This window comes from Pongo abelii, chromosome 4 (genome assembly GCF_028885655.2).
Source record: "Pongo abelii isolate AG06213 chromosome 4, NHGRI_mPonAbe1-v2.0_pri, whole genome shotgun sequence".
Taxonomy (NCBI): Eukaryota; Metazoa; Chordata; class Mammalia; order Primates; family Hominidae; genus Pongo; species Pongo abelii.
Genome location: NC_071989.2, coordinates 140,951,558 through 140,974,302, shown reverse-complemented (window position 1 = coordinate 140,974,302; position 22,745 = coordinate 140,951,558). Strand labels below are relative to the sequence as shown.

At 37.6% G+C, this 22,745-nt stretch overlaps 1 protein-coding gene across 4 annotated transcripts in view; it reads right to left on the bottom strand.

Annotated features, from left to right (window-relative positions):
• Nucleotides 1–22,745, bottom strand: part of RAD50 (RAD50 double strand break repair protein) — an 86,657-nt gene that overhangs the window by 38,737 nt on the left and 25,175 nt on the right. For all 4 annotated transcript variants that reach the window (XR_010140024.1, XM_002815863.5, XM_054555930.2 and 1 more), the window contains exons 6-14: nucleotides 16,692–16,820; nucleotides 16,293–16,458; nucleotides 15,498–15,691; nucleotides 14,535–14,741; nucleotides 12,975–13,157; nucleotides 12,353–12,510; nucleotides 9,345–9,520; nucleotides 8,580–8,817; nucleotides 787–976 (exon numbers count right to left, since the gene is read on the bottom strand). Coding sequence is in view for 3 of the 4 variants with exons in the window: in XM_002815863.5 (XP_002815909.3) it covers nucleotides 787–976; nucleotides 8,580–8,817; nucleotides 9,345–9,520; nucleotides 12,353–12,510; nucleotides 12,975–13,157; nucleotides 14,535–14,741; nucleotides 15,498–15,691; nucleotides 16,293–16,458; nucleotides 16,692–16,820 (1,641 nt within the window). In the remaining variant the exon portion in view is untranslated. The remainder of the gene's footprint in view (nucleotides 1–786; nucleotides 977–8,579; nucleotides 8,818–9,344; nucleotides 9,521–12,352; nucleotides 12,511–12,974; nucleotides 13,158–14,534; nucleotides 14,742–15,497; nucleotides 15,692–16,292; nucleotides 16,459–16,691; nucleotides 16,821–22,745) is intronic.

Sequence of the window (22,745 nt, the reverse complement as noted above, 5' to 3'; positions counted from 1 at the left end):
GTGTATATGTGCCACATTTTCTTAATCCAATCTATCATTGTTGGACATTTGGGTTGGTTCCAAGTCTTTGCTATTGTGAATAATGCTGCAATAAACATACGTGTGCATGTGTCTTTATAGCAGCATGATTTATAGTCCTTTGGGTATATACCCAGTAATGGGATGGCTGGGTCAAATGGAATTTCTAGTTCTAGATCCCTGAGGAATCGCCACACTGACTTCCACAGGGGTTGAACTAGTTTACAATCCCACCAACAGTGTAAAAGTGTTCCTATTTCTCCACATCCTCTCCAGCACCTGTTGTTTCCTGACTTTTTAATGATTGCCATTCTAACTGGTGTGAGATGGTATCTCATTGTGGTTTTGATTTGCATTTCTCTGATGGCCAGTGATGGTGAGCATTTTTTCATGTGTTTTTTGGCTGCATAAATGTCTTCTTTTGATTTTTTAAATCTAAACTTATAAACCATTTCCAGATACAATTTTAGCAAAGTTTAATAGGATAAAAGTGAAATTAATTATCAGCAGTTCAAACGATGTAAACAAAAGGAAGCTGACTAAAAATGAAAAACAAACAGAACTGTCTTAATTTTTAAATTTATGAATTAAAAAGTTTAAACCCAGGGATGTAAACTAGCAGTTGCTCCCTGAGTTTATCTGAAATTCAGGATGGGGAATTCTAAACACAACCTGTACCTGAATACTAGCTACTATTTTTAACTCTCACTTCAAATCCAAGCCACCATGGAACAAGTTTTATTCTGCCTTAAACTACAATAAACTTACCTGGAACCTCTCCATCATTGTAACATCTGTCAGGCATACTTTAGCACTTTCTTCTTCAGGCATTATTGTACCCAAGAGTGTTTCTTGTTCTTCTATGTCGTTCTTTAGGCGCTGTATGTCTCTATTGACATTCTGCAGTTTGTTTCTTAATTCTGGTATTTCCTTCTCCTTCAAATCAATTATGCTTTGCCTAAACAGAAAACACAATTAAAAATAAAGTATCTGATGTTTCTCACAGTTAGACTGAGGTTATGTATTTTTAGGAAGAATGCCACAGAAGTGACATTGTGTTCTTTTCAGGGTATCATATCAGTGGATATGGAATCATGTTATCAATATGTCTTATTACTGATGATGTTAATCCTTATTCACTTGGCTTAGGTGGTGTCGGCCAGGTTTCTCCACTGTAAAGTTACTGTTTTGGTCTTTGTAATTAATAAGTATCTTAGGAGAGAAATGTTGAGACTATGTAAATGTCTTGCTTCTCAACTTTCTGCCTACTGATTTTAGTATCCACTGACAGATCTTGCTTGCAATAATTATTACTGTGGTGTTTGTCAAACTGAGAAATATTCTACTAATGAACTGGTCATATTGACCAAAAGTGTTAAGGTCATGAAAGATAAAGACAGATGGTTACAGACTGCAGGAGCCTAAGGAGAAATAACAACTAGATGCTATGTGGGATCCTGCATGGAACCCTGGAACAGGAAAGGCATTCATGGAAAAACTGCTAAATTCAATATGGTCTGTAATTTAGTTAGTAGCATTATATCAATGTTAATCCTGGTTTTGATAACTGTATTATAACAGAGTACATAAATTGTTAACATCAGGAGCTGGATGAGGGATATATGTGAATAATTTGTATTATTTTTATAATTTTTCTGTAATCCTAACATTATTTCAAAATAAAAATTTTTTAAATTACAGGAAAAAAAGGAAGGAAGCCAGCCACTGAGTGAAATGCTACATGGGTTTAAGGTACAAAATGTCAACCCATTTTACTGGTACTCACTACTGTAGCTAATGAATTACCGCCTCCATGGCAGGTACTGACAACTATTTTTGCTGATGCCTCTGAAACAATAACATGTATTTAATCTTTAAAAAAAAATTTACTTCAGAAATATTCCAAATTCTTATTTAAAATTATATTGGATTAGTATGACAAAGCAGTAGAATAAATTAAACTGGTCTCTAATAGGAGTCTTATTATAAACTTAAAGAATAACCAGAAACTCAAGTGGCTATTACTTAATGATTTTTTTTAAAATGCAAACTGTGACCAAGAAATGCCAACCTGACCTGTGGCAACAGACCTATAGTTTTTAAAAATTTTTTTTATTATTTATTTATTTTTATGCTTTAAGTTCTGGGATACATGTGCAGAACGTGCGGGTTTGTTACATAGGTATACACGTGCCATGGTGGTTTGCTGCACCCATGAACCCATCATCTACATTAGGTATTTCTCCTAATGCTATCCCTCCCCTAGCCCCCCGCCAGCCGACAGGCCCCAGTGTGTGTGATGTTCCCCTCCCTGTGTCCATGTGCTCTCATTGTTCAACTCCCACTTATGAGTGAGAACATGCAATGTTTAGTTTTCTGCTCCTGTGTTAGTTTGCTGAGAATGATGGTTTCCAGCTTCATCCATGTCCCTGCAAGGGACATGAACTCATCCTTTTATATGGCTGCATAGTTACTCCATGGTGTATATGTGCCACATTTTCTTTATCCAGTCTATCATTGATGGGCATTTGGGTTGGTTCCAAGTCTTTGCTATCGTGAACAGTGCCACAATAAACATACGTGTGCATGTCAGACCTATAGTTTTTTTCATACCACAGAAATAGGAGGTATTCTTATTCCACATAATAAATATGAAGGTATGCAGATTATGAGTAATTCCATGCCAATGTTTCCTCTTGAACACTGTTGTCACAGATTAGTAGTTGGCCTTAAATTATGTGCCCAATATCTAAAAAGTGACACAGCTATGACAGCCTAATAATGATGGCCAAGCATTTATTAAACTGGGGACATCTCTGTGAAGAACTATAGGTATACATACAATTTTAACCCTATTTTTACATTTTTATACACACACACAAAATCTTTCATCAATATGGTCCAGGTTTTGGTGCCTTCTTTTTTGATGATTACATAAGATGTTAAAAGAAGTTTTCTGGCCGAGTGTGACGGCTAACGCCTGTAGTATCAGCACTTTGGGAGGCTGAGGCTGGTGAATCACCTGAGGTCAGGAGTTCAAGACCATCCTGGCCAACATGGTGAATGAAACCCCATCTCTACTAAAAATACAAAAAATCAATTGGGCGTGGTGAAGGGCGCTTGTAATCCCAGCTACAGGCAAGCTGAGGCAAGAGAACTGCTTAAACCCAGGAGGTGGAGGTTGCAGTGAGCTGAGATTGTGCCACTGCATTCCAGCCTGGGCAATAAGAGTGAAACTCTGTCTCTTTCAAAAAGAAGTGTTCTAAGAAAAAGCAGAGAAGCTTCCCTAGAGAATGGGCTAGTGAGATCTATTAGGGTTCTCTGGGTTTGTTTTTCTTTTTTTTAAATTTATGACATTTTATTTTTTATTTTCAAGAGTTAATTTTTCTCATGATTCACAAGGTTTTTTAAAATTATTTTCAATAGATAAATCATAATTGCAAACATTTATGGGGTACAATGTGATGTTCCGATAACATGTACACAATGTACAATGATTAAATAAAGGTAATTTAACATATCCATTACCTTGCCTGCCTATCATTTTTTATAGACAGACATTTGAAATTTACTCTTTGGATTTCTGTTTTTTCAGAAACTCAATTCACCTATTTTTGGACAGCATTCCTTTTCTAAGGGGATTGTGTGTAAAAAGGCTCACACAGATATGGTACTGAAAAAAACCTGTGGGAGAAATACCAATTGAGTTTGTATTTAAATGAGGTGCTATAATAAATGAATCTGAGTCAGTACTAGACAAAATGATAAACAGGTACATGTTCAGCTGAGATCTCAGTCATGATGTTAGTTTTATATTAGGTACTGGCGAATTTGAGGCTTTAAATGAAAATATTTCCCGCAAAGAAGATAAGCAAGACATGGCTCCCCACTACCTCTCTGAGCTCATCTTCCACAACTTTTCCCTTTGGCCTTCAGGTCAAATATGTCTGAGAGATTTTGCACTTCCTAGAATATTCTTCTTCCGGACAACTGCATGGCTGAAGTTTCCACTCCACTTCTTCAAGTCCCCTCCTACCACCTCCCACCACCTCCTACCACCCTTCAGCTAGTCCCTATTCCCTTATCTTGCTGTATTTTTCTCGATGCCCCTGATCATCCCCTGGCGTATTATATATTTACTTATTTGTCATCCATCTCCTCCCCACTGGGATATAAACTCCATGAGGACTGGGACTTTGTCCATTTTGTTTACTGCTGTATTACCTGCACTCCAGTAGACTGCCTATATTGGTTGCATGAATAGACAGTTCTCATGATAGTGGTGGCATCAAGGGCATATTCTAAAGGTGAAAAAGCAAATGGTGCACAGATAAATTTAATCTTGTTACTTTACCCCTCTTCACCAATAACCTTCCACCTAAGTGACTATCATAAATAGACCTCCACAATGTCTCTGAAAGTGACCCCAGGGGATATCTGATAGTGTCCTAACCAGAGGTGGAAGGAAGCTTAATGATCATGTAAGTCAATCCCCTCACTTTACGTGGGGGATACTAAGGCCCAAATGGGTTAAGTAACATCCCTAAGGTCACACAGCAGAGTTGGAATTTGAAATCAACCTGACTGCGCTCTTAGGCAATTGCTTTCCCATATTAAAAAAAAAAAAAAAGTCCTCTTGGTTGGGCATGGTGGCTTATGCCTGTAATCCTAGCACTTTGGGAGGCTGAGGTAGGAGGATTGCTTGAGCTTAGGAGTTCGAGGCTTCGATGAGCTAAAATCAATCACACCACTACACTCCAGCCTGGGTGACAGGAGCAAGACCCTATCTATCAATCAATCAAGTCCTCTTAATTCATTATTGACCTTTCATTTGTGGATTTATTTAAACTTAAAAAAAGTGTTTTATAATGTTATTTCCTACTATTGGGAAGAAGACTTCCTCTCTCATTTGTCCCAAACTCATCCTTCTCCAGTTTTCCAGAATGGCCCACTGACATTCTGTTAGAGCTTGCTAAACAAACAGGGGTTCATCATTTCCCTGCTCTTTGGGTCTTCAAGTTTTGGTTTCTCTATAAAAATGGTTTCCTCACACACATGTCCTCACTTAGCAGCCCTGCCAGCATCTTGGTCCATTTTCAGTGCTTCCTCTAGGCCTTTTCTAGCTTCAGGTTCTCTTAAAATGTGTGGTAACCAGCCATTTACCTGGCTAACCTAGCTGAGCCCAGTCATCCCGTGAAACCATGAAAAACTAATCACTGTGAGACAGTTTTGAGGGGGTTTGTTACACAGCAATAAATAACGGGAATAGACACTACAGTTCTCATTCATTCAGCAAATAGTTATCAAAGTTACAATATAGAATATACAAATGTGTGGTTGCCTAGTCTCTAGGTAACCAGAATGGCACACAGATGCTACTGCAGATGTAGGGTTAGGCAGATTCAAGTCAGCCACAAGTACTTTGACACTCTTCCCATCAAGAGATACAGTATCCTTCCTCACTGAATCTTGGGAGTCTCTGTGACCACTCTAACCAACAGAAAAAGAAGTGTCACCATGCCAGTTTCTTGGTCTAGGCCTTAAAGGACTTGCAGCTTCTACTTCCTGTTCATGGAATACTTACCCTTAGGATACTCTGTTTAGTAACCCAGTCACTACACTGCCAAAAGCCCAAGACACATGCAGCGGCCATGTGAAGATGTCCTATTTTGACAGCCCCAGCTGAGCTCCCAGACAACAGTGAGCATCACTGTCAGTCATGTGAGCCATCAAGAACATCCAGCACGGTTACGCTTTGAGACGACTGCAGCCAACATCTGACTGCAACTGTAAGACCCCAAGTGAAAGCCACCTAGCTGAGCCCAGTCATACCACAGAACCATGAAAAATTAATTATTGTGAGACAGATTTGAGGTTTGTTACATAGCAATAAATAATTGGAACAGACATTACAGTTCTAATTCATTTAGCAAATAGTTATCAAAGTTGCAATATACAAGGAACTGTGGAGACACAACAATGAGTAAGACATGCACCTTACTCTTAGAGGGGAAACTGTGGCCCAGCATGGTGGCTCACGCCTGTAATCCCAGCACTTTGGGAGGCTGAGGCAGGCGATTGCCTGAGGTGAGGAGTTTGAAACCAGTCTGGCCAACATGGTGAAACCCTCTCTCTACTAAAAATACAAAAAAAATTAGCCGAGCCTGGTGACGTGCGCCTGTAATCCCAGCTACTTGGGACGCTGAGGCAGGGGAATTGCTTGAACCAGGGAGGTGGAGGTTGCAGTCAGCCAAGACTGCGCCACTGTACTCCAGCCTGGGCGACAGAGCAAAACTCTGTCTCAAAAAAAAAAAAAAGGAGCCGTGACAGCTAGGGTCCTAAAATATAATACGATGTTAATTTCTGCCATTTATTGTATAACAGTCTAACACAGAACTAAGCTCACATTTCTACTACGTGTACTTTCTACCAATTTCAAATTTTATCCATTTGATCTTTTTCTTTTCAAGATACTACCTTATTCCTCTCCTTCCTTTTTATTCTCAAACTACTGCCTCTGTCTACTCATCTCTGTGGCCCCAATAATCTGGTTTTCACCCTTTATGCTTGTGTTGGTTATCTATTGTTGCATAACAAAGTATCCCAAAACTTAGCAGCTTAAAATAACAGCACTTCTTATTTCTCAGAGATATGAGGATCAAGAGATACGCTTCTGACTCAGGGTCTCGCATGAAGTCGCAATCAAGCTGTCAGCCAGGGCTGCAGTCATCTTAAGGCTTGACTGCTACAAAGTCTGCTTCCAAACTCACTTGCTCAAAGGCCTCAGGTCCTTGCCATATGGGCCTCTCCAGAGGGCTTCTTGCAACATGGCAGCTAGCTTCCCTCAGACAAGAAAGAGACAGAGGGGGACAGAGCGGGTGAGAGAGGGGAGGAGCGGGGGAGAGTGAGCGAGTTCACATGAAGGTACAAGCACATGCGAGAACAGAAGAAGTCATAGTACCTTAAATAACCTAATGTTGGAAAGGCAATGCTATCACTTCTGCCTGTTTTATCAGTTATATAGACCAATCATGCAACAGCATGAGAGGGGACTATACAAGAGTATAAATACCAAGAGGCCGAGATCACTAGGGACCATCTTAGAAGTTGGCTGCCACAAACCACATCTTCTTAGGCCTTTCTTTCTCCTTTTCCTGAAACTCCTCCTTGGTTTTCCAGGACAATCACTTTCACTCTCCTGGTTTTTCTGCTTCCTGAGCTTTTCTCAGCCTGTTTCAGTCAATATATTAGTATTAGATTAATTTTCCTAAAATATATCTTTCATTAAATCCCTTAGGTTGGCTCCTCACCACCTATCAGAGTTACAACTAGACCTGAATATAATGTAGCCCTATCTCCCCAACATACAGGACTCAATCCCTATAAATAATTCCCCAAACTCCAGATAACATTTCTACTGCAGCACAGGTCATACTCCTCTTCCCTTTGCACCGTGTTCTGACTTCCGTCTCCTCTCAGTTGAGCTGAATGAACTTCTCCAGGCCTTATATTCCTCTTCCTGCCTCATTCTCAAAATATTCTTCTCATTCTGTATCCATTGGCTCCTCCTTTCTTACCTAACACATCTGTTTGAATCATTTTTTTAAGCACTTTATTAAGCCTAGCTTTCTAAATGTTGAATTCTGAGAGCTCGTCTTCTTAATCAGACCATTAGCTCCTGGAGGGTCATGTCTTAGGTCTCTGGCACTAGCCTTGTTCTCTATGTTCTGGAAGACACTAAGGCAATCATCACATATTTCCTGACTTGATTTTTGTTTGTAAACAGAACATAACACGAATTTCTTGTACAAGTGAGGGAAAATATAAACAACCAAAAATCATCTATGATTCATTCTTTTATAAAGTGGAAAAGACATTAAAAACTAGTTTAAAATCTGTCTTCTGGGAGAACTTTTCAGTACTTAAATTCTTTTGTTGGGTTCAGAAAGTGGCATGTCAACAGACAGTCCTAAATCTGTGAAAATCTATGCCTACAAGCTAAGTCTTGGGAATTAAGCACACATACAACAGAACGTAAAGACTGTGTCTACCTCATAGTTTAAGAAATAAGCTTACTGGCTATGCACGGTGCTCACACCTGTCATCCCAGCACTTTGGGAGGCCGAGGTGGGCCAATCACTTGAGGTCAGGAGTTCGAGATCAGCCTGGCCAACATGGTGAAACTCCGTCTCTACTAAAAATTACAAAAATTAGCTGGGCGTGGTGGTGCATGCCTGTAATCCCAGCTACTGAGGAGGCTGAGGCATGGGAATCGCTTCTGGGAGGTGGAGGTTGCAATGAGCCAAGATCATGCCACTGCACTCCAGCTTAGGTGACAGAGAGAGACTCTGTCTCAGAAAAAAAAAAGAAAAAGAAAAAAAGACAGGAAACAAGCTTACCTTTAAACAAAATAATTGAATCTTCTTATCATAGAAGTGATATAAGACAGGGCATACCAGCTCAGAGCCCTTACTGAGTAACTACCATCTTGCCCAGGCATGAGATGGGTACCTTTTACAATGTGCTGCTACATGTACAGTGAAGGTAAATCCCATTCTTACCTCATGGGCACAAGTCCCAGCATTTCATCACGCCGCTTTTCCTTTTTTTTTAGCTCTGATTCTGTTGACTTGAGTTTATCTGGAGCAAGTCGCAGTTTAGACTGCAAATCACTGATGACTTCTTGTAACTCAGCCTCTGTCTGAAAAACTCTCTGACAAACGGGGCAACATGACTGGTTTTCATCTGTTAGCTGAGTAATGAACTGGGAGTAAACTGCTGTGGCTCCAGCCAGCATGGCTATTTTAAGAAAATAAATTATATCACCAATGAGAAAAAACATAAAATACAGTATTGTGAATACGGTTGTATCTTTTTCTATAAATATATGATTATTCTTGCTTTATAAATATATTATAAAAGAAATAAAAGTTCTGATATTTAAAATTCCGATATTCTCTTCCAAAGAGCAAGATACATTCAGATTTGTATAAATATTTTTTGGTAACACATTATAAGTATAACAAAATGCCTACTGAGAGCTTTCTATGTGCCAGGCACTGTTCTAAGGGCTTTACAACTATAATCTCATTCACGCCTCAGTACGGCAGGTGGTAGTTGTGTCCTCATTTTATAGACAATGAAACACTGGAAGGTTTCAGTAACTTGCCTAAAGTCACACAGTGAGTAAGCTGTAGAGCCAGGACTGAAATCCAAGCCATTAGGCTCCATAACCAGGTTTTTAAATTCCCCATCCTTAACAGTTACCTGTGAATGAAAATTCAAAGGTGTCAAAGTATCCTGATAATATAAAGTAGGCAACTTACCTCGCTGTTTTGATGATTTTTCAATTTCCTCTTTAAGCCTGTCTAAATCACTTTCAAAATCCTGGCTACCACAAACATCAAACAGCTTGTCTTCGTAACTGGACAACTGCTCTTCCTTTCTTTTTAGTTCATTATTTATATGATTTTTATTCTGCTCAGATGAAGCTAGTTCCTTGCTAAAATAAGAGCAAATATGGATTTTCATTTTAAAATAGGAGAAATTAGTTTGAAAGTTTGAGCAGGCAAAAACAAGACAAATTCTGCCAACAAATCATTACAAGAGTTTGGTATGACCAAATACTTTTTTTCAGAAGCTGAGGGACTAGTCCACTTCTGCCTTAATTATCCCCCTAGGACACTGACTCACCTGCCAGTCCTACTCATGGACCTGCTCCCAGAAAAATGTACACAGAATTCTGCCTGGTTTCTGGGGGTTCATGGTCTTTGATCCCAGGTTAAGCCTCAGCAAGATGCTTGCTAGGACTATTGGACAGAAAGAAGACAGGAGAACAGCCCCGTAATTCCCTTTAGTCCTTTCACAAATACTACTTCCTTACTCTCCTGTAAATACTGTTTCTTTGTATCCTCCCCCTCCTTGTTGCTGTCATCCACTTGCGTCCAGATCAGTCATTCCCTCTCATTCATCAAAGATTTTGCTTACTAGTACAATTTATCTCCACTTTAACTCTTAAACATCATCCTAGCCAACCTCAATACTCACACATAACATGGTTTTTCAATTTGCAGGTTTCGATGCATTAGCTACCATGTAATCAATTTAATGTATTCAGCATATTTTTTAAAAATGAAACAGAATAGACAGTAATATATTGGAGTAGGCTGTATGTATATGTACTACTTTGAGAAATTTGTTTCAGATAAATGTTGTGACTGCACACATGCTTCTTCATCATGACTACCCATCGTGAGTCACAGTAAAAATTTGGAAAAAAGTAACTAATATAGATGATATTTTCATTATCCTAGACTCCCTTGAGCACTTCTCAACAAGATCACCAGTGACCTAAGTGCGAAGTACCGTCTTCATCTTACTCTACCTCTACGTAGCACCAAACACTGTTGACCTTCTCCTTGAAGACTATCTTCCCAAGGTACCTAGACACCACAGCTATCTGGCTCTCACCCTGGTTCCCTGGGCACATCTCAGTTTCCTTCACTTGCTCCTTTTCCTTTGCCTGCTAACATTTTAAATGTTTGTGCTTCCCGAGAATCTAATTGTAACTCCTTCCCTTTGCACAACTCTCTCAAGGTGACATACTAATGACTTTGAGTATCCCTTACATAGCAACAACTTCCAATCTCCTGAATTTCAAACTCCAATATTGTATTCCCTCACAGATACTTCCACAACAAACACAGATTAAACACCACCAAAGCCAAGTCCTCTACTTTCCTCAAAAATCTGTGTGGAATTTTTGACCCGCTTATCTAACCACCATCCAAGGTAACATCTGAGAAACATGATCACTTTTTATAATGGATTACTCACAGAAATGAAAATAGAATTTTTAAATTTTAATCTTCATAGGTCTACATATTTTCAAGGGACAAGAGGCCTAAATTACTATCCATTACCATTTTACTTAATTTGTAAAATATGAGGGGTCTTCAAAATGTTCATGGAAAATGTGTATTATAAAAAAAACTATGCATGAAGTTCAAAATGTTTTGTACTGAAATAAACTCATACTAACTTGTTATAACATGTCTGAATAGGATCTAGTTTAAGGCACTAACAAGGTTAAGACATCAGTTTGAAAAGAGCCCCAATTAAACTGAAGCAAGAACAAATATCAAATTTATGATGAAGTGTGGGTGGAAGAATGGTGAAATCATTGATACTTTACAACAAGTTTATGAGATCAATGCCCCAAAGAAATCAGCAGTTTACAAATGGATAACTCAGTTTAAGAAGGGATGAGACGATATTAAAGATGAAGCCCACAGTGACAGACTGTTCACATCAATTTGTGAGGAAAAAAATCATCTTCTTCATGCCCTAACTGAAGAAGATCAATGATTAAGAGCAGAAACAATAGCCAACACCATAGACACCTCAATTGATTCAGGTTACACAATTCTGACTGAAAAATTAAAGTTGAGTAAACGTTCTACTTGATGGATGCCCAAAATCACTGCTTCCAGATCAGCTGCAGACAACAGCAGAACTTCCTCAATTAAGTGGGATCAAGTTCCTAAAGCATTTCTTCAAAGAATTGTAACAGGAGGTGATGGAATGTGGCTTTACCACTAAAATCCTGAAGACAAAGCACAATGAAAGCAATGGCTAACAAGTGGCGGAAGTGGTCCAGTCAAAGCAAAAGCAGACCAGATAAGAGCAAAGGTCATGGCAACAGTTGTTTGGGATACTCAAGGCATTTTGCTTGCTGACTTTCTGGAGGGCCAAAGAAAGGTAACAACTGCTTATTATGAGACTGTTCTGAGAAAGCTAGCCAAAGCATTAGCAGAAAAATGCCCAGGAAAGCTTCACCAGAGAGTCCTTTTCCACCACAACAATGTTCCTGCTCATTCCTCTCATCAAACAAGGGCCATTTGCAAGAGTTTCGATGGGAAATCATTAGGCATCCACCTTACAGTCCTGATTTGGCTCCTCCTGTCTTCTAGTTTCTTAATCTTAAAAAAATCTTTAAAGGGCACCTATTTTTATGCTGACAATGTAAAAAAGACTACACTGACATGGTTAAATTCCCAGGACCCTCAGTTCTTTAGGACTGAACTAAATTGCTGGTATCACTGCTCAGAAGAGTCTTGAACTTGATGGAGCTTATGTTGAGAAATACAGTTTATTTAAAATTTTTATCTTTTAATTCCATTTCTCCATGAACTTTCTGAAGTCTCCTTGTATGCAAGAACTAAAGTTTATCAATATAACATACCATTTCATGACAATAAATTATTTTAAAACAATTAAACAGGTAAGCATGAAATAAGAGATTTCTATTACATCTCCAAATGTTGCAACTTACTTCAATTTGGCAAGTCTGTCCCTGGTCTGATTAATTTCTTTTGATTTACTATGTAGCCAGTCTTCAAGCTGTTTTTTGTTGGGAAAATATCCCAACAGTGAGGTTAATTCATCACTGTGCCTAGATTTTATTTTTCTGATTTGTTCATCTTTGTCAGCCTATAGGTAAAAACAAATCTTTTAAAAATAAAGTCTATATCTCCACATTATATCAAGAACAAAAATAAATTCTAGATTGACTAAAGTTCTAAGCTTAAAACTATAAAAATATGAAAATAAAATATAAAATTTCTTAAAGTCTTCAAATGGGGATGGTCTTTCTAAGCCTTAAGAGTGGACTACCAAGTCGAACAATATAAAATTTTAAAACTTGTGTATGTTAAAAGTTAACAGTAATGTGCATGTGTGTATATACATATATATATACATTTCTGTATTAACTTTTTGTAATTAAACAACAACTGTTGAGCTTGAAAGTCTATTATATAGAGTACTAAGCTCACTTAGCCTCTAAAATATAAAGTCAATACCAACTTAATACCTTATAGTCTATGACTTATGAGTGCAAGGTAGGCTATTTTAAGTACCAGACAGTATAATTAGAACAAAAAGAAAAATCATACTTTGTCTTTGGTCAGCATCTCCATTTGGGTACGTGTTGTTGTATGATGGTTTAACTGCTCCATCTCCTGGTCAAGTTTACGCAGGGTCCTGTCTAAGTCTGCTTTTTCATTTTGGAGACTTATTACTTCCATTTTTAAGGTTTCTACATTGCTGTTTTTCTCAGCCTTGCTTAACTCACGTTCCTAGTCAATAATTCATACAAATGCAAAGGTGTTATATATTTTGTGCAAGAATTAAAATAATGACAAAGTGTATTAGAAATTAACCACTCCTCAGAATGTTCCAAATATTACTGTTTGTATCCAACAAGAGAAAAAAACATAAGGCACTATATATGCTCTAAGGTATATCTTATTAAAGTGACCTTACTATGTTATAATGGTAGAGAATTAGTAAATAAACCAAGAAGGGTCAAACAGGAAAGAAATGTGAGAATTAGTGTAAAATTAGGAGACATGTCTAAGTACATAGATTAGTGAGTCCTCAGTCAACAATTAAATATTTATTAAGTCCTTATATAATTCAGTATATTGCCTGGTATGTAGAAACTATAAAAATAGTGTGATGTGGTCCCTGACCAAGTATCTCCCCACCCCAACAAGACAACACTGAAGAAGTGCTAAACTGACAAAAATGTATGCTACAGTGGTGAGTTACGGAGCAAAAATAAATGTTTACATAAATTATCAAGATGGGCTTTAAGAAGTTTGCCATGCTTTAGAATGCTTACTTTGGTAATGGAGATGTGAAGGAGGACGGACTAGAAGCAAGAAAGAAAATATGGAAATACCTGAAAAGATTGGCTAAGAAAGTTTTTACCACAGAAAAAGTAATAATACAGCAAAAATCATCTAGAATTACAATGTGTGTGACCTAGAGGAAAAATACTTGCTTTTCTAAAACTTTGGTAAGTGTTCTTTTTTTTTTTTGAGATGGAGTCTCACTGTCACCCAGGCTGGAGAGCAGTGGCGCGATCTTGGCTCACTGCAACCTCTGCCTCCCAGGTTCAAGCGATTCTCCTGCCCTGGCCTCCCAAGTAGCTGGGACTACAGGCACACGCCACCACACCCAGCTAATTTTTGTATTTTTAGTAGAGACGGGGTTTCACCATGTTGACCGGGCAGGTCTTGAACTCCCGACCTCAGGTTATCTGCCTGCCTTGGCCTCCCAAAGTGCTGGGATTACAGGCGTGAGACACCGCACCTGGCCTGGTAAGTGTTCTTAATCAAGGTGCTCATAAGAATTACCCAGTTTTGTTGTGTTTTGAACGTACATTTCTATGCCCCATTCTCAGAGATTTTGATTTGGAAGGTCTGAAGCTTTAAGGTCTGAGTACAGTATCTTTAAAAAGCTCCCTATGTGATTCTAATTTTCAGCTTATCAGGTTGTAGAACCAAAGAGTCAGATAATCAAGATATTCAGATGAATTCATTTTACATGTGAATAAGACAAAGTTGATGTTTTTATTAAAATGCTATAATCTTAGGATTAAAAATAGACAAAATACTTCTAAAAGTCTTATATCTTAAAATTATTAGATTATTCAAACAGTATCTTACAGCTTTTATGAGCTCCTGGTCCAGTTCAAGAATCCTGTCTGAAGATCCTTCCAACTGCTGTAATTCATACTTCACATTTTTCAGCTCATTCTGCTTCTTACTTAGGATTTCTGATTTTAACTCAATTATTCTTCCCAGTCCAGTTTTCTTATCTCTTATCTCATCTATTTGTTTTTGTTTCAGAGTCTCTTTTTCTGCAAAGTCATTCTAAATGCGTATGTAAAGAATGAGCATTAATAATTTACTAAACAATTTAAGAAAAAGATTTTTAATTGCAAAAGGAATATATGTACCCTGAAGAAAACACAAAAAAGTACAGTCATGTGTTCCTCAGCAGGGATATATTCTGAGAAATACATCATTAGGCAATTTTATCATTGTGTGAACATCAGAATGTATTTACATAAGCCTACATGGTATAGCTTACTACACACATAGACTATATGGTATAGCTTATTGTTTATGGGCTACAAACCTATACAGCATATTACTGTACTGAATACTTTGGCAACTGTAACACGATGATAAGTATTTATGTATCTAAACATATCCAAACACAGAAAACATACAGTAAAATACAGTATTATAATTTTATGGGACCAATGTCAAATATGTGGTCCATCACTGACCAAAACATGTGGTTCAAGACTGTATTTTAAAAACAATCAAAACCATTACCCAGAGATAATCATTAACTGTGAGCAAATGTTTTCTCTGCAATTAGTTTTTAAAAATTTTTACTTAAAACCAAATAAAAAATGTAGGTTTACATTTTCTTCATATTTTTATCTTTATACACTTAAGAACATTTGCTTCAATAAAGGTTTTTCTGCTTTGTAGCAGATTTTATCCTAACACTAATAGAAAAATATGCCAAAATGGAGTCCAACCAAAAATTAAAACAATTCAAGTAGAGAATATGACGCAAACAAAATAACAAATACTGTATTTCAAAATACTTGCCATCAGTTGGTTGGCAGTTTTTGCTTCCCCTTCTTGTCTCTCTCTCACAAGTTTGTGAAAATTTTTAATCTGTCTTTCACTGAATGGTCCACGCTCAAAGCCATCCAATTCTAGCTGTGTTGCCAAAGACTGAATTAATGAATCTCTAGCTCGGATATGTTCTTGATGGCGATCTGCTTGTAGCTGCAGACGACCTTTAAAAAAAAAAAAAATCTCATAATTTTTTTTTTCAACTGGTGCTTAAAAAGTTGAGAGAGCTGTAGATTCATGAGTTGTAAAAAATAATGCAGTGTGTCTCTTGTACATTTTGCCCAGTTTCCCCCAATGATAACCTTTTGCAAAACTGCAGTAAAATATCACAACCAGAATACTGATATTGATATAATTCATCAATCTTATTCAAATTTCCCCAATTTTATTTGTACCCCTGAGCATGTGTATGTGTGTGTATTAAGTTCTATATAATTTTATCACCTGTGTAGGTTCATATATCCACTATGGCAGTCAAGATACTGAACAGTTCCAATACTACAAGAACTCTCTTTTTGTTCTAATCATAACCATACCTAGCTCCCTCCTGTCCTTTCTCTTACCCAGTATCCCTGGCAACCACTCATTTCTCCACTATTTCTAAAATGTTGACATTATAAAAATGTTATATAAATGGAAACATACTGTGTATAGCCTTTTAAGATTGGCTTTTCACTCAGCATAAGTCCTTGGAGATTCTTCATTCATACAGAAAATGTATAATATCATAGTAGGAAAAACGACCAAATAAGCATTTTGTCCTACCCTGTTCAACAAGCAGTTCTGATTTTTCTTGATTGAGAAGCCTAGATTCTTTATTTAGTTTTTCCAGCTCACGATGACAGTCTACCAATTTCCTTTCTTTCTCCCTTACTGTTCTCTGGTGATTGTGATATAAGTCATTTAGTTGCTCATCAGTCCCTTGAAAAACCTGTGTAACACCAAAATAAAAAGCTTTAATGTACAAACGTAAGAAAATATGATCACTTTGAGTTACCAAATATAAACCAAACCTTATTCAATATCCTTCATTTTAACATATACACAGAAGTAACAAGACCTGCATTTGTTTTTTTCCAATGTGGATGGCAAAATGGATTCAAATAAAGTTCATTACAATAATCCCAAAATTTCGAAGCAGAACAAAATTCTACCACCACAAACCTTTTCCATTTTCTCTTCCAGTTCACTATTATCTTTCTCCATTTGCTTCTTTCGGCTATCCAAGGCTTTAATTTCATTGTCAAGTTTCATTATTTTAGAGAGATTATGTTCAATTTCTTTTAGACGATTCTGAAAATAAAGAAACATTACATAAATAAAACTCACTATAGCTTACATGACTGATAGATGAAGACAAGTAAGATACTCCAGGTCCAGGCATTTAGTAAAAGTGATCTCATTTAAGGCTAACAATAACACTGTAGAGCGGGCCTAGAGAAACTGAAGTTCAGAGACATTAAGTAACTTGGCCCAAGTCCTCACAGCTAGTAGAGAGAAGCAGGAATTGAATTCCACTTCTAACTCCAAACACCATGCCCTGTCTTCAACACCTGCCACAAAAGTCATTATTCATTCATTGGGCATTTAGAGTTACTTAATCCTTAAAAAGGTAACTATTTAATGTACTTTTTTTAAGTCAGGACTACTGAGAGGGCTAGAAATTCATGGTGAGTTACCAATGCATTCTGAGCCTATAGGCAAATTTACATGAAGAGTATACTTTAATCCAAAGCTTGCTCAACCACAGAGGACTCTGAGCAAGTAAAGTACAACAAAGGAGCTCAGGGCCTGCTCTGAGGCTCGCTTCCAGAGACAGCTGGTTGCCTCATCTCCTAGGAATACTGGGATCTGGTTCGGGGCATTCTCTTATTGGATGATGCTGGGGATATTCTTCTAGTGTTTGCCTCTATGATTCCAAAACTGACCAACTCTTCTTCTAAGACATTTTTACAACCTACTTTTATTATTATTATTTCAAATGCAGAGACAAGGTCTTGCTATGTTGCCCTGGCTGGAGTGGCTATTCACAGGTGCAATAACAGTGCAATACAACTTGAACTCCTGGGCTCAAGTGTTCCTCCCACCTCAGCCTCCAAGTAGCTGGGACTATAAGTATGTACCACCATGCTCAGCAGAACCTAATTTTAAACTAACATATTAAGTTATTGGAATGCTTAGACAGCAATTGCAAACTTTCATAATTGCACCAAAATGCATCCTCGACTTTAACATAATTTATTAAAATTATACTAATAGTATAGCTTGTGATTTGTATATGAACGTAAACGGCTTAAAAACAGAAACTTTGTTTACTTTGTTCCCTAATGTATCCCCAGAACATGCAATAGGTGTTCAATGTTAGCTAAACAAAAGAGAGATTTGAAAAAAATAATTTTACCAAGAACAACAGTCACAGGTATCACTGACTGAATGTCTGCTATGTTCCAGACATTGTACTAGGTGCTGCTATAAATTCTCTCTAATCCTCACAAAAGTATATACTAAGCAGGAAATTCAAAGGACTTAACTGACTTGTACAAAACTGTATAGTTGAGATTGGGAGATAAGATGACAATAAGATTAGGAGGCAGGGTATCATAATGACTAGGCTCTGGGTGCTAGAAGAAGTGGACATTTGTATGTAAGAAAGTAAACCTCAACTTTTACCTCATATCATATTAAGATTCTGAAATGAAGCATATACTTAATTGTAAGAACTCAAACTATAAAACTTTCAGAGGAAAACACTGAAGAATATTTTTTTGACACTGGGTCAAAGACTTCCTAAATATGAAACAAAAAGCATAAACCATAAGAGAAAAAAGTTGATAAACTGTACCTGATCAAAATTTAAAACTCCTGTCCTCTGAAAAACAGTTAAGAAATATCTGCAAAACCAATATCTGATAAAGGGCTTGTATCCAGAACATATTTAGAACTCTCTGCCTGGCACTGTAGCTCACACCTGTAATCCCAGCACTTTGGGAGACTGAGACAGGCTGACTGCTTGAGCCCAGAAGTTTGAGACCAGTCTGGGTAACCTGGTGAGACCTTGCCTCTACAAAAAAATTAAAAAACATTAGCCGGGTGTGGTGGTGTGTGCCTGTAGTCCCAGCTACGCGGGAGACTGAGGTGGAAGGATCACTTGAGCCTGGGAGTCAGAGGTTGCAGTGAGCCAAGATCACACCACTGCACTCTGGCCTGGGTAAGAGAGCGAGACCCTGTCTCAAAAAAAAAAGGAAAAAAACAAAACAAACAAACAAAAAACTCTCACAGCTCAATAATAAAATGACCAACAAATAAATAACATTGAAAAATAGGCAAAAGACTTTTACATTTTACTAACGAAGATATTCAGGTGGCAAATAAATACATGAAAAGATGCTCAAAATCAATAATGAATTGACTGATCAACTAGGAAAACACAAATTAAAAATATAAAGAAATACAAAGAAATATAAAGAAAGACTTGGTTGGTTCCAAGTCTTTGCTATTGTGAGTAGTGCTGCAATAAACATACGTGTGCATGTGTCTTTATAGCAGCATGATTTATAATCCTTTGGATATATACCCAGTAATGGGATGGCTGGGTCAAATGGCATTTCTATTTCTAGATCCTTGAGGAATCGCCACACTGACAAATGGGATCTAATTAAACTAAAGAGCTTCTGCACAGCAAAAGAACCTACCATCAGAGTGAACAGGCAACCTACAGAATGGGAGAAAATTTTCGCAATCTACTCATCTGACAAAGGGCTAATATCCAGAATCTACAAAGAACTCAAACAAATTTACAAGAAAAAAACAAACAACCCCATCAAAAAGTGGGCGAAGGATATGAACAGACACTTCTCAAAAGAAGACATTCATGCAGCCAACAGACAACATGAAAAAATGCTCATCATCACTGGCCATCAGAGAAATGCAAATCAAAACCACAATGAGATATCATCTCACACCAGTTAGAATGGCGATCATTAAAAAGTCAGGAAACAACAGGTGCTGGAGAGGATGTGGAGAAAGAGGAACACTTTTACACTGTTGGTGGGACTGTAAACTAGTTCAACCAAAAACAACTTAATGTCCATCAGCCACAGAATAGATGAGGAAAAAAATTATAATACATGCATACAATGGAAGGAATGCTCCTCCACAATAAAAAGGAATGAATTGCCGGGCACAGTGGCTCACGCCTGTAATCCCAGCACTTTGGGAGGCCGAGGTGGGCAGATCACCTGAAGTTGGGAGTTCGAGACCAGCCTGACCAACATGGAGAAACCCCAACATGGAGAAACCCCGTCTCTACTAAAAATACAAAAAAAAATTAGCTGGGTGTGGTGGCACATGCCTGTAATCCCAGCTACTTGGGAGGCTGAGGTAGGAGAATTGCTTGAACCTGGGAGACGGAGGTTGCAGTAAGCCGAGATCATGCCATTGCACTCCAGCCTGGGCAACAAGAGCGAAACTCCATCTCAAAAAAAGAAAAAAAAAAAAGGAATGAATTACTCACACATGCAGCAACATAGATAAATCCCAGACACAAAAGTCTGCATACTGTATGATTCTATATATGTGCCACTCTCTGGAAAAGGCAAAACTATAATGACAGAAAACAAATTAGTGGTTACTATGGATGGGAGCAGGGGGAGAGGACTGACTGCAAGGACTTTGAGAGAACTTTTTGGAGTGATTGAAATATTCTACATCTTCATTGTAGTGATAGTTATGCTACTGTATGTATATGTCCTAACTCAGAGAATTTATACTCTAAAAAGGGTGGATTTTACCATATATATATTATACCTTAATAAACTTGACTTAAAAAGAAAAAAAAGTATAAACTTAGGAATCAGAGGACTCAAATCCTACCTTTAACCCTTATTTCCACTGTGAATACCTGTACCTCAGTTTTCCTGCCTATACAACCTCACAGAGTTACTATGGGGTTTACATTATACATTTTAAAGCACTTGGATTAGTGTTAGGCAATAAACATTCAATTAATGAGACCATTTGCACCACTTGTGAAAAAAATTCTGTACTCAGAAAATACCTTTTGAGTAGAGTCTAACAAATATAACTGGATGGATACTTAAGAGCAATGAATACTAACAGCTCTACTATGATACTCTACAAAGTGCTCAGTTTCTTTCCATCAGTGTTTTCACTGCCTCTTGGTAGCACCATCAGTGTTTTCACTGTCTCTTGGTAGCACAATCATTATAATAATCATCTGGGCTTGGATCTTTCATGACATCTCTACCTGCTTCATTCCTTAAATCCAACCAGTCACCAGATCCCCTGAATTCCTTCTTTGACATCTGTGTTTTGGTTCTAATCTCAGAGCACAAAACATAGGTTCTATCCCCAGAATACACACCTAGTAAAAGGAGCTAGGACAAGGAGGCAGACAACAATAAGAAAAACAGCCAAGGGTTTAAAGCTTAGGTGCCAGTGTGAAATGAGATAAAAAAATAGAGCAGCTGGGCTATCAAGTATAGAAGGACCATGAACTTGTGTGCAGAAAAAAAAAATTAGAAACATATTTCTCTAGCAATTCCCATTTACAGCAAGAAAGGAAAACAGATCTAAGTAGGCCAAAAAAAGAGGACAGGATATGGTGGGATGGTAATAAAGTAGTTTATGAGAGAGTGAGAGTTCCTGAAGATGAAGGGAATCAGTAAAAATGGGAAAGGATGCATTCTAGTGCATGGTTGAAAGGACATAGTCTTTTCTGGGAAGGTGATTTGACCCAAACTTTAATTTGGTTCTGTGAAGAGAAGAATCTTCACATGTCAGAGCTAAAAAAAAAGGACTTTGGAAGTCATTTACTTAATAAAAATTTATCGAACCACCTGCTACGTGCCAGGCACTAGGCTAGGCTCTGAAGATACAGAGAAGAATATTAAACCCTTGGAGAATTACTCACAATTAAACACAAACAAGTAAATAAATACCTCAACCTCTGCTACAGCCTTGGTTAGAATCTTGGCACCACTCACTAAATCCTAGGTATTATCATTTAGCCCTACCTTGACATCATTTCCAATATAAATGCTTCATTTCAACAATATGGATTTCCCTGACAGTGTTCAAAGACAGCTTGGATTTTACTGTCTATGTCTCCAATGACTTACTCATTTATGATCAAAAAAGTCATGGCCAAGTTCAGTCCTATGAAATCCTCTCTGGCTACCTCAGATAGAAATTCTCTTTCTTTATCCTCAGAGCTCCTACAGGTCTTGTTTTTTTCTGCCTTACCATTACATGTGCTTGTCATCTCTCCAACCAAGATGCTCCTCAAGAAAATTGATCATTTACTGCTTTTATATTGATTTACTTAACCCAGACTCTTCCTCTCACAATCCTGTTCTGATTAAGCTTGTAAAGGTAAATATGCACATACATACAAGTGAATGTTTGTATACACATATGTATTGTATATATGCAGTTAAAAAAAGTTGCAGGTAAAATATACTCTGGAAGGTCAGAGATGAGAAATGGAAGACTATCTTTTACTTTTCACCTAATATCCTTTTATAAGTTTTTCACTGGGGGCACATATTACTTTTAAAAGAAAAGTCAAAATAAATACAAACATTTCCAGGCGCGGTGGCTCACGCCTGTAATCTTTGGGAGGCCGAGGCGGGTGGATCACTTGAGGTCAGGAGTTCGAGACCAGCCTCTACTAAAAATACAAAAAATTTTATTTATTTTATTTATTTTTTTTATTTAGCTGGGCATGGTGGCGCATGCCTGTAATCCCAGCTACTCCGGAGGCTAAGCGGGAGAATTGCTTGAACCTGGGAGGCGGAGGTTGCAGTGAGCCGAGATCGCGCCACTGCACTCCAGCCTGGGCAACAAGAGCAAAACTCCATCTCAAAAATAAATACATAAATAAATACAAACATACATAAAATGTCTTCTAGTTTGCTGACTTGATTTCTTCCCATTCTTCAAGGCCCACCTCAGCCCTATCTCCTCCCAGAAGCCCTTGCAATATATTTCTATGCATGGCCATCATTAAAAATATATATATTTTCTACTTCACAATTCAAAGATCTATACTGGTATTTACAGGTGAGTTTTTTAAAAACCAAATCAATAAATTTTTTAATGACTTTAAAAAATCTACTATCTAAAACATAGCAAATAGCCATTTTTAAGAATGCTCTTACTTATTTAGACTAGGAATACCTTAAGGACAGGGGTGCT